Raw genomic sequence first — 15,597 nt, forward strand, 5'->3', positions numbered from 1 at the left:
CCAAGTACGGAGACAAGCCCAGAGAAAGAAGAAGTATATGGGCAGATCTGACAAACTGCGTACTTTCGGTCCGAAATTTATTCTTACACGGTACTGAGCTAGTACTAGTTTAGTGTAGTAATATCATCATGCTTATTTCTGCCGCTGAGCAGCATTGTTGCAATGCTGTGTTCCTGTCTGAAGGGTGTAGTTGCTAGTGTATATTTTTTATTTTGTTTTATTTTATTGTACAGGAAAACTTACAGCTGATAACAAAAAATAAAAAATGAAAATAAATTAATCAAGTATAGGCAATTACAAGTTTTCACAGATAGAATTTACATAGTAAGAAAGGAAAATGCTCACACGGGAAGTATAGTACAAAGTTAAAATATTAATGAATAGTGTAAGTCTAAAAATAGGAATGACCAACACAGAGAAGTTATAGCTACCTACTTAAAATATTCTGAAAGAACTTAAAATGATTGATAAGTCCTGAACAGCCGATTTACTCAAGTCAAAAGATCTAAAAAATCCATTAGCCATAATTTTACGCGCACAGGTTGCATTGGTATAAAAAAGATCCATTTTATCAATTTTAGTACTTAGTATGTTGAATGTTACGCTAGATCTAAGCATATAACAATTACTCCGGAATTTCGTGAGCGAAAAAGGTGTCCACAAAATTGAATGGGATCGAGCGGATCGAGGATGGTTATTCGCGGGGACTTTAAAGAACAGTTTACTAAGGAGCGGTGTACATACAGACACACGAGGCTTAATACCTACGCCTCAAATTGAAGGACACAGGGCGACATGTTGCAGGACGTGCTGCATCTATGCTCTGTGAAGTGTTGCACTGTTTATAGGCGATGATATTTTCACTTACTATCAGGTGGCCCATCTCCTTGGTCCGTCAACAATTACCATAAAAAAGAAAATAGTGTAGATTCACATTCAGTGACATATATAATATGTCTTAAAGTTTCGTAAGCGTTCATTGATTTAAATATATATAATCTTTAGCGGGCCTTATAAAGCCTCACGGCGAAGCCTAATAACACAACAGGGGCAATAGCGCAAGCGTTGTTGGTTTTGATAAAAAGACCAAGGTACCCACTTGGTTTTTTTTGGAATATTTCTTTTAAAATAATTTAAAAATGTGGGTTGATTCGTTAACGGGTTGACTGCAAAATGTAACTTTGTCTTCGCTGCCCAAATGGTGAGCAACGGGCAGCGGGGTTCGTCAAATGGTGCAAGCAGCGTCACTTAATGAAAGGCGGTAAAAAACACTTTTAACGTAATTTTAGCTATAAAGTTAGTAGATTGATTTGCTTTACTATCAAATTCGTAATAGTTACGTATCATATACATACGAATCTTGTTTGATATATTACTATCGTCCCAATCGTTAATACTGGATTAATTTGTAACACTTGCTATTAAAACAGTGAATTATAGGCATTAAAATAGTGCGACAGAGTCAGCAAATAAGAAGAATAGAGTGGTTCATTTGAAAGTGAAACAGTGCTTCTTGCAAATTTATCTTTAAAAAAAAATTCTAAGTGTGAAACGCCTCTATGAAAACGTGATCAAAGTATGAACATGTTGCGTATTCCGCCACGGGGTTCATAACGTGTAAACAGCAGAGTATCTGTTTGTTGTCATAGCCACACAGACGTATGTACGTCGTATTTCACACAAACAATAACTTACAAGTTTCTTATAGAAAAGCTGCATGAAAAGTACATAAACACCAAACATATTTTTAATTCATTTCTTATAAAACCCTTGTTTATTATTATACAAAACAAATATTATACGAAACAGTTTCTAAGAGGGACAATAATTGTGTTTTTCGGCACGTCATTTAACTTACCCAGTAGAAGTGTAACGAGATAGCATGCCATGTAACTTAACCAGCATGTAGCTCTTATTGTAACGAAAAACAGCATTATAATAAGACAATAATCCATTTAACTCACCCAGAAGTGTAACAGATAGCATGCCATGTTCCGCATTTAGCATGAAGCTCTTATTGTAACGAATATCAGTAACTCATTCAACTCAACCAGAAGTGTAACATATAGCATGCCATCTAACTTGACCATCTGCGATTCACTTAGCGACGCTTATCACAAATATAACGAGACGGCATGTCATTAATCGAGCATGTACGTTTCATTGTAACGAATAGCAGCATTATAATAAGACAGTTACTCATTTAACTCACCAAGAAGTGTAACAGATAGCATGCCATCTAACTTAACCATCTGCGATTCATTTATCGACGCTTATCGGAAATATAACGAGACACAACACAACGATATAACATTTAACGAATGCCATCAATTTAATAAGACAGTAATTAATGTAACTCACCCAGCTGCGGGTCTCTATGGCGACGTAGACAAGCATGATGACGAGACAGCACGTCATGTTGCAGAGTCCGAAGAGCCAGATGTCCACGTCGGTGTCAGTATAGGCGCACTTGCAAGTGAAAAAGATCACCACACTGATGTATACGGACTCGGCTAGCACTAGCCAGTAGGAGTGCGCTCGGTATGCGAGACCTCTTCGCGACGCGCTGTACAGGCCGGGCCTCTCGGTTAGAAGCGTCGACGGTGCCACGCGATCGTAGGCCCCTGTTACAAGAATTATTAGATATTTAATTTAACTTTGGCACCGGCTGAATAGGAGAGAACGCTCTAGATGAACCGGTGGGTTTGAAGGATTTCTTTTAATATTATTAGCGGCCAAACGAGCAAGCGGGCATAAACATCTGCAGCACCAGAGGAGCCACCGATGCGTTGCCGGCTTTTAAGGAATTTGTTTATCCGCCCCTTGAATAACCCTAGATTGTATTTTTGAGGAAACACATCAGATGGGAGATTGTTCAATAATTTGCAAGTGCGCGGTAGAAATGATCTGGTATTTAGAACAGAATAGAAGAATACCAGGCATCGAGATGATGAGGCTGGAATTTATTTCTACGGCGTGAGGTGCGGTCAGAGAACAGGGAAGGAGGTATCAACGCAAACAACTCTTCAGAACATTCTCCATTATAGAGTCGATAGAACACACAAAGGGAGCTAACATCAATGTTTGCACAGTAGTTTTACGAAGGCTATAAGCTTACAAGCCGTGTATTTTTAAAAAATTATTTCCTAATTGTTGGCAAGTTTTAAATGCATAATAACAAAATGAAAAGAAAAATGTCGCGTTTATCCTTTGCATGATCATGATCAGGTATTAAGGATTACATGTATGATAAAAAAGCTTGGGTATGAATTGTTCTTACTTCATAGCTCAACATTAACTAGACTGTGAGATGGTTATAACAAAAAAAAAACCTGGCTAAGTTTGTTGTGGGCTCTTCTTAGACCAGGGCGCGTTTGGAACCCTCGTAGCTTTAGTTTTAAGTTAACGAATGCAGTTATCACCATCACTAACATCAGTGTAGCATGTTAAATGTATGAACGCTTCATAAATGCCTGTAATAAGGTCTACACGAATAAAATATTTTAAATTTGAATTTGTCGAGTGATTTCCACTTTGCATCGTGCTTTTATTCTTCTCTTTAGATAAACTTGAAATGTAGAACAATACCGATATACAAAATATGATTACTATGTATGTCTCAATTGCTCAGTAAAATATTAAAACATTCTTTTTCGCCTAAGAAGTATTACAAAACTAAAACACCACTACGACCACTAAAAAAATATCAATTTAGATAAGAGCTCCATAGACATAAGTAGTAGCTACTTGCCTGGTAAAAAGAGGTTACACTTAGAAACAACCTTTTTATTTTGCACCAAAGATACACAAGTAGTAAAATATTTTAAGTAAGTAAATTGACTAGCCATACCTATCACAATAGGAGGAAATGCAGTGAAGGCGAGGTTATACGCCATGAGGTGCATCTGGTCGATCAGCACTGATGACGAGAACCCGCAGTACAGCTGATACCAGAACACTAGGAACACGAATGTCTGCAAACAATTTGAAATATTTCATTTATCGAAGACATTTTACAAGGTATTACATATAATAGAGAAATAGCGTTACTAGGGGAAGACTTCAGAAATCAGAAAATGAGTAATGTTGAGTCGTTTAGCAAGCTAAAGTAAATAATAGGAAAGGGGAGAAGGGATGGTTACCAAATTAATGAAGAATGGCACAAACAACTGCACATATAATTAAATAAAAGTATTCTTGAAACGAAAAATAAAATTAATCGCTGATAGTTTAATATTGGATAATAATTAGATGTGTAGAGCAAGTCTAAAATTTACGAGTATTAAATTTATGCAGAGGGTCACAAGCAATTGAACAATCTCAATTCTATTCTTGAAATATAATATAAAATTATGCGGCGATAGTTTAGTATTGAATAATAATTAGACTAATCCTAATTATTAATATGTATTAATAATTCATTGTAATTAATAAATTAGATGATTAAGACGTAAAATTATGATATGGAAAGAAGCTTGCCAATCAATGTTTATTACATATCCACATTATATTCGTGCCCAAACGGACGTAACTTATCTGGAAACAATAATTTTGGTGCGCACGCACGCACGTATCACTAAGCCAAAACTTCTACAGATTAAAAAAGCTGACTTAAATATTAGAGAGAGAATAACTCAAACTCACGGCATTTTTAAGGAAAAAGTATAAGATCATCCTGGCGAGGCGGTCGTAGCACCAGTGGCCGTGCACCAACAGAAGCCTCTCGATGAACTTAAACCGAGACAGCGCGAAGTCTGACGCCATCACCGCTTGCCGGCCTTCTTGCCCTGACAGACCTACCGAAGACCATCATAACACGATTTAAAACTTAGTTCAAATACAGAAATTCCTCTACGTTATTTATAATTGCTAAACTGTGACACAATACGCTAGTGATCGTTTACTTACTCTCCTCATTTATAAAGAATCATTATAGGCAATAACGACATCATTTTTACCATATTAATAGCAATGCCCTTAATTTTACTTGAATTTTTGATGTTGCACAGGGTATAGTTTTGGGGCCCATTCAATTCGTTGTTCATACTAAAGATTTTAATTAAATAATATATTTTATAAGACGATTCTTACCGACTCCAACGTCGGCTGTTTGAATCATTGAAACATCATTGGCACCGTCGCCAATGGCCAGCGTCGTTACACCTAGTTCTTCCTTCACTGCCTGTATACATAAGTAAAGAAAAAGAACTTTAAATGATGTTGTTAGTGTAAAAACAGTTCGGTTCATGTAGATTCTACTGAGATGAACCCAGAGAGAAAGTCAGAAATAACAGATCGTGTCTCACCTTGACAATGTAGGCTTTCTGCAGTGGCGTTGCTCTACAGCATAGCACAGCGGAACACCGCTTTGCCAAGGACAGGAATGGTGCCACGAGCCCCGAACGTCGGTCTAATATGTAGGTTAACGTTCTCCCATCAACGACAAGCGCTCGACCTATACCGGCTTCTACTACTCCGTTTTCCAAGTAGCTTTTAATCGTGGATTCTGCTTGTTCCTAGAAAATTGAAGTAACTTTACTTTGACATAATAACAATCCCTTATAAAAAAAACAATTGTGTGGCAGTGCTTTATTTTATGTTTATTTAGCAAACTAAGTGATATATAAATGAATTGAAATTTATTTATTTATTTATTTATTGTTATTAGGTACACAAAACAGGTAATGTACTAAAGGTCTAAATATAAGTAATAACACCTTTTGTTCTAAGCTACAACCCAAAGTATCTGTACACAACTTGGAATTAATTTTATCTCTTTATCTTTTTGTGTACACTAGTTTATGTATTAGCATGTAGTTATTCGCATGTATGTATTTTAATATTTGTACCACCAGCAGTCTATTCTCCTCTTCTTTTTTTTCCCTAATTCTAAGGTTGCCTGGCAGAGATCGCTATTAAGCGATAAAGCCGCCTTTTGTATTACTACTTCTTTCGATATGTTTCTGTTTTTGTTCTATTTTAAATATGTTAATGTTGTGGTATACAAATAAAGTGTTTAATAATAATTAAATTTTAAAAAAGGAAAAATATAATTAAATTAGAAACATAAAATAAACAATTAAAAAATAATATATATTTAGATTTATAATCCTTAAAGTAATTTGGAATTGAGCTTAGTAATTCAATAAAAATATTTATCCTTTTGTTAATAATTTCAATATTACGATTACTTGATACTAAATCATTAGCCAAACAACACATGGCGCAAGACTTTTTTGCATCAAGCGAAGAGGCTTTAAAACCAAGTTTTAACTGATGAATGACCTGTAGTGCACTTCATACATGAAAAAAGAATGGCGTACCCTATCCTCAGGATGTAGGGCGCTGCTGTAAGCGTATATATGAGGTTGAAAAGTAAAAGAAACAAATAAAAAAAGAACTTGAAAGCGCCATCTAGTTAAAACCGGCCACAACACGTGACCCCTCGTGCAAACACGATACTAGCGCCGGACGCATCGTGCGGCGCAAAACGAAAAGATGTGCGCGCGAATACTACTTGTGTATTACGCGATTTCCCTATATCTGTGTAAGTCATTTTTGTGAGTGTGCGAATCCTGGGAGCGCTGGTTTCGGAAACTGGAAGTCCAAACGTTTGATTTGTTTCTTTGGCATTTACAATGTCTATAAATGAAAAACAACCAGAATGCTATCCACGTAGCATATTTGAGTACCGACCTAGAACAGTCTTCGATCCTAATGTCGAAGGAAAAAAGGAAGGAACACAATTAAAAAAAAAAAAAGAAAATGTCTATAAATGAACTTACTTTATCTCGACACATCAAATGCAGCAACCGATCGCTCTGGGAGAAAAGTGCAGCGGAATAGGCAATGTTTATTGCGGTTTCAGGCTTATCACCAGTGAGCACCCAGATAACGATGCCGGCGTCGAGCAATGCCCGCACGGTTCTTGGCACGGCCTCCTGGAGACGATCCTCCACGCCAGTCGCTCCGACGAGGGTTAGAGCACTTTCTAACCTCGCTAACGAATCGCGAATACGTTTTTCTCTACCTGGGGACAATGATGTCAACCTTTCTACATTCAAATCCATCATAAGCTGGCCCGCTTATAGTCCACCACGCAGTGGCGTGCATAGAGGGTATGCAGGGTATGCAGATGATATAAATAAATAAATATACTAAGACAATACACACACCGCCATCTAGCCCCAAAGTAAGCGTAGCTTGTGTTATGGGTACTAAGATGACTGATGAATATTTTTTTATGAATAATGTACATAAATTACACTGAAAAAAATTCATGCTCATCACACAAACATTTTCCAGTAGTGGGAATCGAACCCACGGCCTTGGGCTCAGAAAGCATACTGCGCCAATCGGCCGTAAAATGAAGAAAATCCCCAGTACGAGTTATAAATACTTAAGAGTAGGCTTTTAATAACTCTTACAATGCCTATTCTTTAGTTCCACGCTAGTCAAGTGCGGAACACTTCATACGCCTTTTGAAAATCGGCACGCACCCCTTCATTTTCGGAGTTACGTGCGCTTTTATTTTAGCGATAAAATTATCACTTCGCTTCAAGGGCGAAAGAATAAGGTGACGAAATCTACACGCCTGAGAGTTCTCCATAAAGTTCTTAGTGGCGTGTAAAGTCCAATACCAATCCGCACTTGGCCAGTGTGGTGAACAACGGCCTATACCCTTTTCATTCAGAGTGGATACCCGTGTCCTATAGCGAGCCGTTAATAAGTTTATATTAATGTTTTAAAAATAAAAATAATATCATCATCATCATCGTCATATCAACCCACTAACTGGCAAAGATCTCCTCCCAAAATGTAGTATAGTAGTCCACCACGCTGGCCAAATGCGGACTGGTGGACTAAATAATATCATTGGTCAATTTTTAAATATTAAACTTACCTTCACCGATTTCAGAGGCGCGCGTGTGTCCAGCCAGCCACTCTTCCCATAGCGCGGGTGACATGGTGCGTTTGGCCATGACCAGCGTACGAAGACCCGCGCGGGAGTACTCGGACAGCAGCGATCTGGTCCTCTCGTAAGCGGCCGCTTCCGCAGACCCAGACCGCATTGGTGCCAAAGCGCCTAGCACAGTGCTATCGGCACCTTTCACGTATAGAACCACCTAGAGTTTAAGCGATGGGTTAGTTTAAATGAATAAACTAGTTGTTAAAATAACAAGCAGGCAGCAGTTCCCACGGGAGTTTTATGGGACTGTTTTTATGGGATAAAATTTTGCCTATGTAACTCTCCCTCCTATCAACTCTAACTCTTATGCCGAAACTCAAATAAGTTGGTTACGATGTTAGGGCGTATAGTGAGGACACAAACGAACACTCTCTTGCGTTTATAATATAATATAGATTATATGTCCTGGCCCAAAAAGCGTCCATGCTTATTTAGAAGAAGATCTTTAGAATAACTAACAATGTAGTATTTGTAAGACAACATATTAGTCTTTATAAACAAAAAGTGGATATAAACAGTCGACTTACAAGAAATGGTCTAAATTTAGTGACATCTGCATATCGTCTGCGAAAGGTGCAGAAGTCATTTGTGGGATTGAGTATACGCTTTTATAATATGATTCTTAAGGTAATTTTGGAACTACCAATGCATAAGTTTAAAGAATGTGTTAAAACACATTTATTACAGCGAGGTTATTATACAATTGATGAATTTCTTAATGACAATGTTGCTTGGAAGCATCCGGCTCCGCTTTCATCTTTCACAAGATAGAAAAATAAGTGTTAGAATGTAAATTTTTGATGTTGGAAAAGAGCAACTGCTGAGTTTCTTGCCGGCTTCTTCTCGGTAGAATCTGCCTTCCGAACCGGTGGTAGAGTCACTACACACGGACAGACTTGACGTTTCAAAAGTGCTTGTATTAGGCCTACTTGAAATAAATGAATTTTGAATTTTTTTCGAACTTTTAAATAAAAAGGACGCAAATCCAGTTATGAATCCAGCGTGATATTAAGCTAAGTAAGTTAAGTTAGTAGCTTAAGATTGTATTAAGAGATAATCCTTGGAAATTGGGAAACTATGGAAGCAAAACAGTATTAACTTGTAAGATTGAAACCCTGTTATCGCGATCAAGATTATACGGTTAGTCGAACATTTTTCGTAAGAAAGTAATATCATTGATGATATTATTATATTCTCTGGATAAGAAACAGTTCGCGCTTGACCTTGTAGGGTACGAGTTCGATGTACTCGACCTTTCAACTAATTGTCAACATCTTTTTTTTAATCGACTTATATTAATGACGTTGCTTTTTGGTTTTTATTATTGAAAAATCCTATCTCGAGTAAACCAAATCAAGTTACATACTTAAATCATAGAATTAAGAACATACAGAATCCTCATTCAGCCAACATTCCGCGGATTTAAAGTGGGATTGGCGCGGGGCGTTTTCACTGTTTTTTGACACAAAACAGTGAAAACGCCCCGCGCACATCCACTTTAAATCCGCGGAATGTTGCTAGCTCACAAACTTTTCCTATTTACCCCATTCTATGGTAACGTTTAGAGCATTAGAGGAAAAATAATAACTGTTAACTGCTAAATATAATGAAATGACTAACCGCCTCTTAGAGAAACACTACTAAAGTGGAGTGCTTCTTGATGCTTCAATATTAGACGTGTACATGGTTTCTATATGTTCTGTGTTAATTCTGTGACTGAGACAATTGTTTAACAGAAACATTCGCTTCGAGCCACCTAGTATCCTACGTATGTTATATCGCCATAAAGTAGTTCGGGTAACAGGGTTTCAGCTGAACTAATTTTAATAAGCTCGGGGTTTTACCTGTCCGGTAGGAGTTCTCAACGCAATCGACATGCACTTTCTATTGGAGTCGAACTCCTGTACCCTGAGCACCTTCAGCCGCGACAGCTCGCCGCGTATGCCCAGCTCCACATCGTCGGGAGATCTTCCGCGTAGCTCGTAACCATACGCCAAAGCCGCTTCGGCTAAAGCCAGTTCGTCCGGGCTTTCAGCTTCAAACCGCGCAAGCTGGAAGAAGTCATTATATGTGACAACTGTTTCGAAGATTGCCTTTTCCTCTGAGACAGTAATGAATGTGCGGGAAAGAGATGTAAGGGAAACATTTTTGAAACCCAATAGGATCTTTTTATTTCAAAAATTTTCATAATTAGTACTGTAGCATAGTTAGCTGTAAAATATTACCTACCATTATATTAAATTGTTGTTATGAATTATTGAATATTGGTTTGGGGCGACACTTTAAGTTAAAGTTTTCAAAGTGATCGAAGTACTGTCAACCAACTGAAACTCAAGAGAAGGAGTATATGGCGTGAATTTTTAGGGATGCAAATCCATTTATTCGTCAAATCTGAACTGATTTTGATGATTCTTGGTTAATTTTTTTAATTGGCTGTCTTCCGGTTTTTTTGATTGATTCTTTATGACATATATCATATTTTCTTTAATTTATTATCATTTATGTATTTTTGTAATATATGTTAATTATTTAAGTATTATTTTGTGTACACCTTAACCCTTCTTCTTAACTTCATGTACTTTGGTAGTTTGCCTGGTAGAGCTCGCTTTTAAGCGATAAGGCCGCCTATTGTACCTTTTCTTTCTTTCTTTTAATTGTGTTTTTATTTTTATTTTCTATGTCTTTGGTGTACAAAAAAGTGTTTTTAATTTGAATATATTGATGATCTTCGTTGATACAGGCCCTAACTCCTAAACGGACGAAAGCTATTAATATACCTTATATATGTTCAATGCCATTTACGTGATCATATAGGCCTTAAGGTAGATATTATTCAATTTATCATACTAAGGTCACAGCAATTAGTTTGAATAATAAAGTGAGATATAAGGCCAACGTCCTACTTATCGTTGTCTTGCGAATCCTATAATAAAATAATTATAAAGAAAGCTACGTAATCTGGACCATTTGATGATAGTGCACTTTTTAAGGAAAATACGGTATGATAAAAGTAAATATTTTTAAATTGGTAGATAAGATAAGAAAACAATATGAATGGATATAAATTGTTTGCAGTTTGCTGACATTATAAACAAACAGAATCGGCCTTAATAATGGTCAATTAATACAATTTATTGGGCAATTGTGAAGCCAAGTTTTAATTATTAGTTCAACAAAACATTAATTCAACTGAAGATGAAAGTCCAGGCATTTGTGAGATTTCAGATAAGTTCAGATGTTTTAATACCGGCGGCACGCAGTTTGTATAATTTATCAAAATAATATTTGTTATTATGTCTGAAACAAAGAACACTTTATTGATTCCTTATTAAAGGATATTTTTTTACAAAACAAGTTTCGCAGTGGTTTAATTTTAAGTCTGAAATTTACTACGGTATGTTATGTCAAGTGGCCTACCTTTGTTGACTTGGGGAAATCTCACTAGTTAATTTTTTTATAGGACAAGACTTACGAACTGCCATTCTTATTTAAACTGTCAACTGATGGAATTCCACTGCTAGACATAGATGATCTAGGGAGTGCCTCATTGTCTTATGCCGCTACAGACCATCGAACTTCGACCCTTTTGATGTCGTCTGTACATCTTTAGCAACACCACTGCGCTTTTTACAGTGGAGTTGCTTTTTTAGGTAGTCTAGTGAACAATATGTGTACATTGTGGTGGCGGCAGATCAGAATACAGTTGTCAACAACCATCCTGTACCGATGGGTTTTGTACGAAGCGACTAAGCAAATATATCACAGAACGGACAGGAGCGTCCTCTGTGCTACTACTACAAGTCGGGAAGCTGTGATAGCGCATTGGGTAGGAGCTAGACTTTACTTTCTGGGGGCCGAGTTCGAATCCCAGCATCTCTACCTTTTCTGAGTTATGTGCGTTTCTAGTAATTAAAATTTCACTTGCTTTACCGGTGAAGGAAAACATCGTGAGGAAACTTACATGCTTGAGAGTTCCTCATAATGTTCTCAAAGGCGTGTGAAGTCCACTAATTAGCAGTCAGCTAGGTGTGGCCTATGGCCTAAACCCATCTCATTATGGAAGGAGACCCGAGTTGTATGGAAGGAGGCCGATTGGGCCGGTAATGTGTTGATATTGTTGATAATTTGGGAAAAAATTGAATCCCTACTGAAAAACAGCGTTGCAGTATTCTTTGGCCGGTATCTACTGCCTTGATGCTGCAACACAGAGCTGTGAAGGTGACACATTGACCCCAAGGACGCAACGTAAGTACATTTAAATTAAAGTTTTTATCTCCCTCTTTTATAATTATTTGTATGTTGCTGCAAGAATTGTGGCCAATAAAACTTATTATAAAGAATAAAACATTGTATTTTAGGACCTACCTGCACTTCAGCGGATGTACTGGGTTCTGAGGAGCTGTCGTCACGACTGCCGAAGGGTAGTTTGGGCAGGCGTAGGCGAAGCGGCGACGTGGTGGAAGGCGGCGGCGACGGCGTTGTGGAGCGAGATTCAGTTAATCTAGCGTACCTCCAAACCAATCGGACTCAAATGTAGACACAATTTCAGAACAAGCACGCGTCGCGAAAGTTGATAGACAAGTCGGTAACTGTGCAGGATTGCCCGCACAAGTGCGCCGGGCAAAGTCAAAAAAAGCTAGCACGTTGGTTCAAATCGTAGTATTTTCTATGAAACGCTGGTTTTTAATTTCAAAAATTGTTTAACACAACCGAAAACTAAATAATTAATGTAGGAAAAAAAAAAATTTAGTTGAGGAAAATATGTTAAGGAGCAAAACGCAAAAGGAGAATGTTTTTATGTCGCTCCTTGTGTTTTTAAACATTCCTTACACCAAAAAGTAATGCACTTGTTTGATGTATCACATATCTATCACCAGGATCACATAAGCCTATAGGAAGTGTTTGTTTCCACCTTAAAAAAATACTTAAAAGTTTTAAGGATCCTAAAAGAAAAAACGTGGATGTGAATAGTGACAGACTTCCACTGGTTAGAGGAGTTCGCTTACCAATCGCACAGTCTAGCCGACCTCCCTGGCGCAGCGGTGAGCGCTTTGGTTTTAAGTCTGAGGTCCCAGGTTCGATTTCCGGCAGGGGAAATTTGGGAATTTATTATTTCCTAAAATTGGTCCCTGGTCTGGACTGGCGGGGAGGCTCGCCCGTGCCTAGTTAACGCCCTAACGACATAGACGTGTCGTTAAACGATTTAACGTTCCAGTATGATGTCTATGATGTTAAATATAACTGCCATACTCCTTCATAGATTAGCCCGCTACCATCTTAGACTGCATAATCACACATCACCACGAGGTGAGATTTCTGTCAAGGGTTAGCCTGTAGTGTTAAAAAAAATTATAAAAAAAAAGCTGTGGCAACGGAAATCACGTAAGTACTTTAGCAATTGTACGTTGTGAAGTTAACAACTTCCCTTGAGGATGCTTCTGTTCCTGACGTATCAGCGCATTTTGGGAGATCTGTGTCTTAAGTGTCAAGATAGAGTGAATATCAAATTGTATTTGATTTCGCACGCTAAGCGAACATTCAATCACAGCAGAAGATATGCAGTAGGTCTCTTATAGTCACCACTGTAGCTTTCGTATTTTGGGTCTAATCTACCATGCAAATGCGCTCTGTACAAGCCTTATTTCATTCTGGTTGTAGAATATAGTACGATTCGATTTGATTTCACACGCGGCGCGTGATGTTTTGCCATCAGTGTTACCGTGATCTTAATAAATACCTAAGTTAATCGACTACTGCGCAGTTTCAACTTTCGTGACGAGAGCTGTAACCAATTTAAAAAAAAAGAATTTTGAATTTTAAAATATTATCATAATAAATTACAAAAACTGTAAAACACAACTGAAAGCTAAGAAGATTTGATAGATTTTGACAAGTTTTGGAGAGCTTTATGAGCCGAGTACGATGAGTTATAATCAGAATGATCTTAACTCGATGTGTGTTTTTTTAAAGCATATACCATGTAAGAGGGTAATTACCGCTAACTACCGCCGTCTAGAAACCGATTAGGGGTCTGACTACCATACTCCCTAACAGGTTAGCCCGCTATCATCTTAGACTGCGTCATCACTTACCACTTTGTGAGATTTCAGTCAATGGCCAACTTAAGATCCTTCCCCCCCCCCCCCCCCTCTATTTTCTTAATCAAAAAATCATATTGGCATTCAATATATCGTCATTATCATCCACAGCTGAGCATGCTTTCGTGCGAGTGACGAGGGTATTATAGCTTAGAGCTTTCACGTGGCCCGAATCTATGGGCGGGGTTTAACGCTTAATTATTGTCACGTACTTTGCTTTGGTTTTATACATTTTTTAACAGATACACCTAGTATCTAGAATTTTCTGACCTGACTCGGAATTCGAACCGAACTCGCAATCCCGAGTCAAACACTTCGCCTACGTCAGATTTTTTGCAATCGGGCCGATAATTTTGCCGTTTTATTTTTGACCGACATTTCGTAGGACGTTTCAATATTGCAATCAGTATGTTTCAATTTAGGTCGTCATAAAAACCGTCAAAGATTGTGAGATGTGGGCGGCGCCACTAACACAGACATCTATAGTACTAATACTATACAGCTGAAGAGTTTATTTGGTAGAACCCGTTAATCTGAGAAACTAATAGTTCATAATTTTTTTTAGACTATATCACGCTACGACCAAAAAGAATCGCAGAGAATCACTTCGTTGCGTGTGCCGCAAAAATTGTGTATGAGGGAAATTTTTCCCTTTTCAAAGTTCTAAATAAAAAGTCCACGATAGGTAAATTATGTCTTATTTTTAAGGTTGACTGACTTTAATATTATGGTGTTAATCAAACTTGTACTAAAATTATTCGCGAAGGTGTGTGTGTGTGCATTATGCAGTATTAAATATAATTACAAGTACTCACTTGTCGTTCGATCGGAGGGTGCCGTTGGACCGCGAGGCCTTCTGGTTGCGGAACTGATCGTTGTTAGCACCCGACAGCTGCATGTCGTCCACGTGAGGCTGGCTCACCACCACCGTGTTGCATATGGCCAGGATAAGGAGGAATTCACGTACCTGGACAACACAATTATAGCTTGTATAGATATGGGTTCAGACGGGATTTCCCCATTTTCATCCCTTTGGAAGGGGATTTGTTTTTATTCTTACATAATATAGATATAAATAAATATACTACGAAAATACACACATCGCCTTGTAGGCAAAAAGTAATCGTTGCTTTTGCTATGGGTACTAAGACTGAAAATAAATATTTTTTATGAATAATATACATTAATAAATATTCATAACATACAATCAGACACTGATAAAACATTCATGTCCATAACACAAAAATATTTCCAGTTTTAATATTCTTACGCTTAGGTTGCCTGTAAAATATCACTTTAAGTGATAAGGCCGCGTTAGCACCCGTACACTATATACTTTTGTCTTTGTTTTTCTTTGTATTGTTTCCTTGTGTTTTGTTGCAATAAAGTTATTCTATCCATTTACGAAAGTTCGAAACGGCACGAAAGCTATTATCGCAGGATTTAAATACAAGGTACCGGCAGGAACATTGTCAAGTATGAAGTTTCGTTGGGTAAAGATGAAAATGCTCAATGCTCTGAAAAGCTTTG

General features: G+C 37.6%; 1 protein-coding gene across 1 annotated transcript in view; it reads right to left on the minus strand.

Annotated features, from left to right (window-relative positions):
• The window catches only part of LOC120623633 (phospholipid-transporting ATPase VA), a 106,566-nt gene that overhangs the window by 9,331 nt on the left and 81,638 nt on the right, over nt 1-15,597 (minus strand). Inside the window, exons 4-13 of the mRNA XM_039889730.1 lie at nt 14,883-15,034; nt 12,335-12,479; nt 9,814-10,020; nt 7,904-8,126; nt 6,786-7,030; nt 5,307-5,516; nt 5,092-5,182; nt 4,645-4,796; nt 3,851-3,974; nt 2,362-2,624 (exon numbers count right to left, since the gene is read on the minus strand). Coding sequence (XP_039745664.1) covers nt 2,362-2,624; nt 3,851-3,974; nt 4,645-4,796; nt 5,092-5,182; nt 5,307-5,516; nt 6,786-7,030; nt 7,904-8,126; nt 9,814-10,020; nt 12,335-12,479; nt 14,883-15,034 — 1,812 coding nt within the window. The remainder of the gene's footprint in view (nt 1-2,361; nt 2,625-3,850; nt 3,975-4,644; nt 4,797-5,091; nt 5,183-5,306; nt 5,517-6,785; nt 7,031-7,903; nt 8,127-9,813; nt 10,021-12,334; nt 12,480-14,882; nt 15,035-15,597) is intronic.

This window comes from Pararge aegeria, chromosome 5, assembly GCF_905163445.1.
Source record: "Pararge aegeria chromosome 5, ilParAegt1.1, whole genome shotgun sequence".
In the NCBI taxonomy this organism is placed as follows: Eukaryota; Metazoa; Arthropoda; class Insecta; order Lepidoptera; family Nymphalidae; genus Pararge; species Pararge aegeria.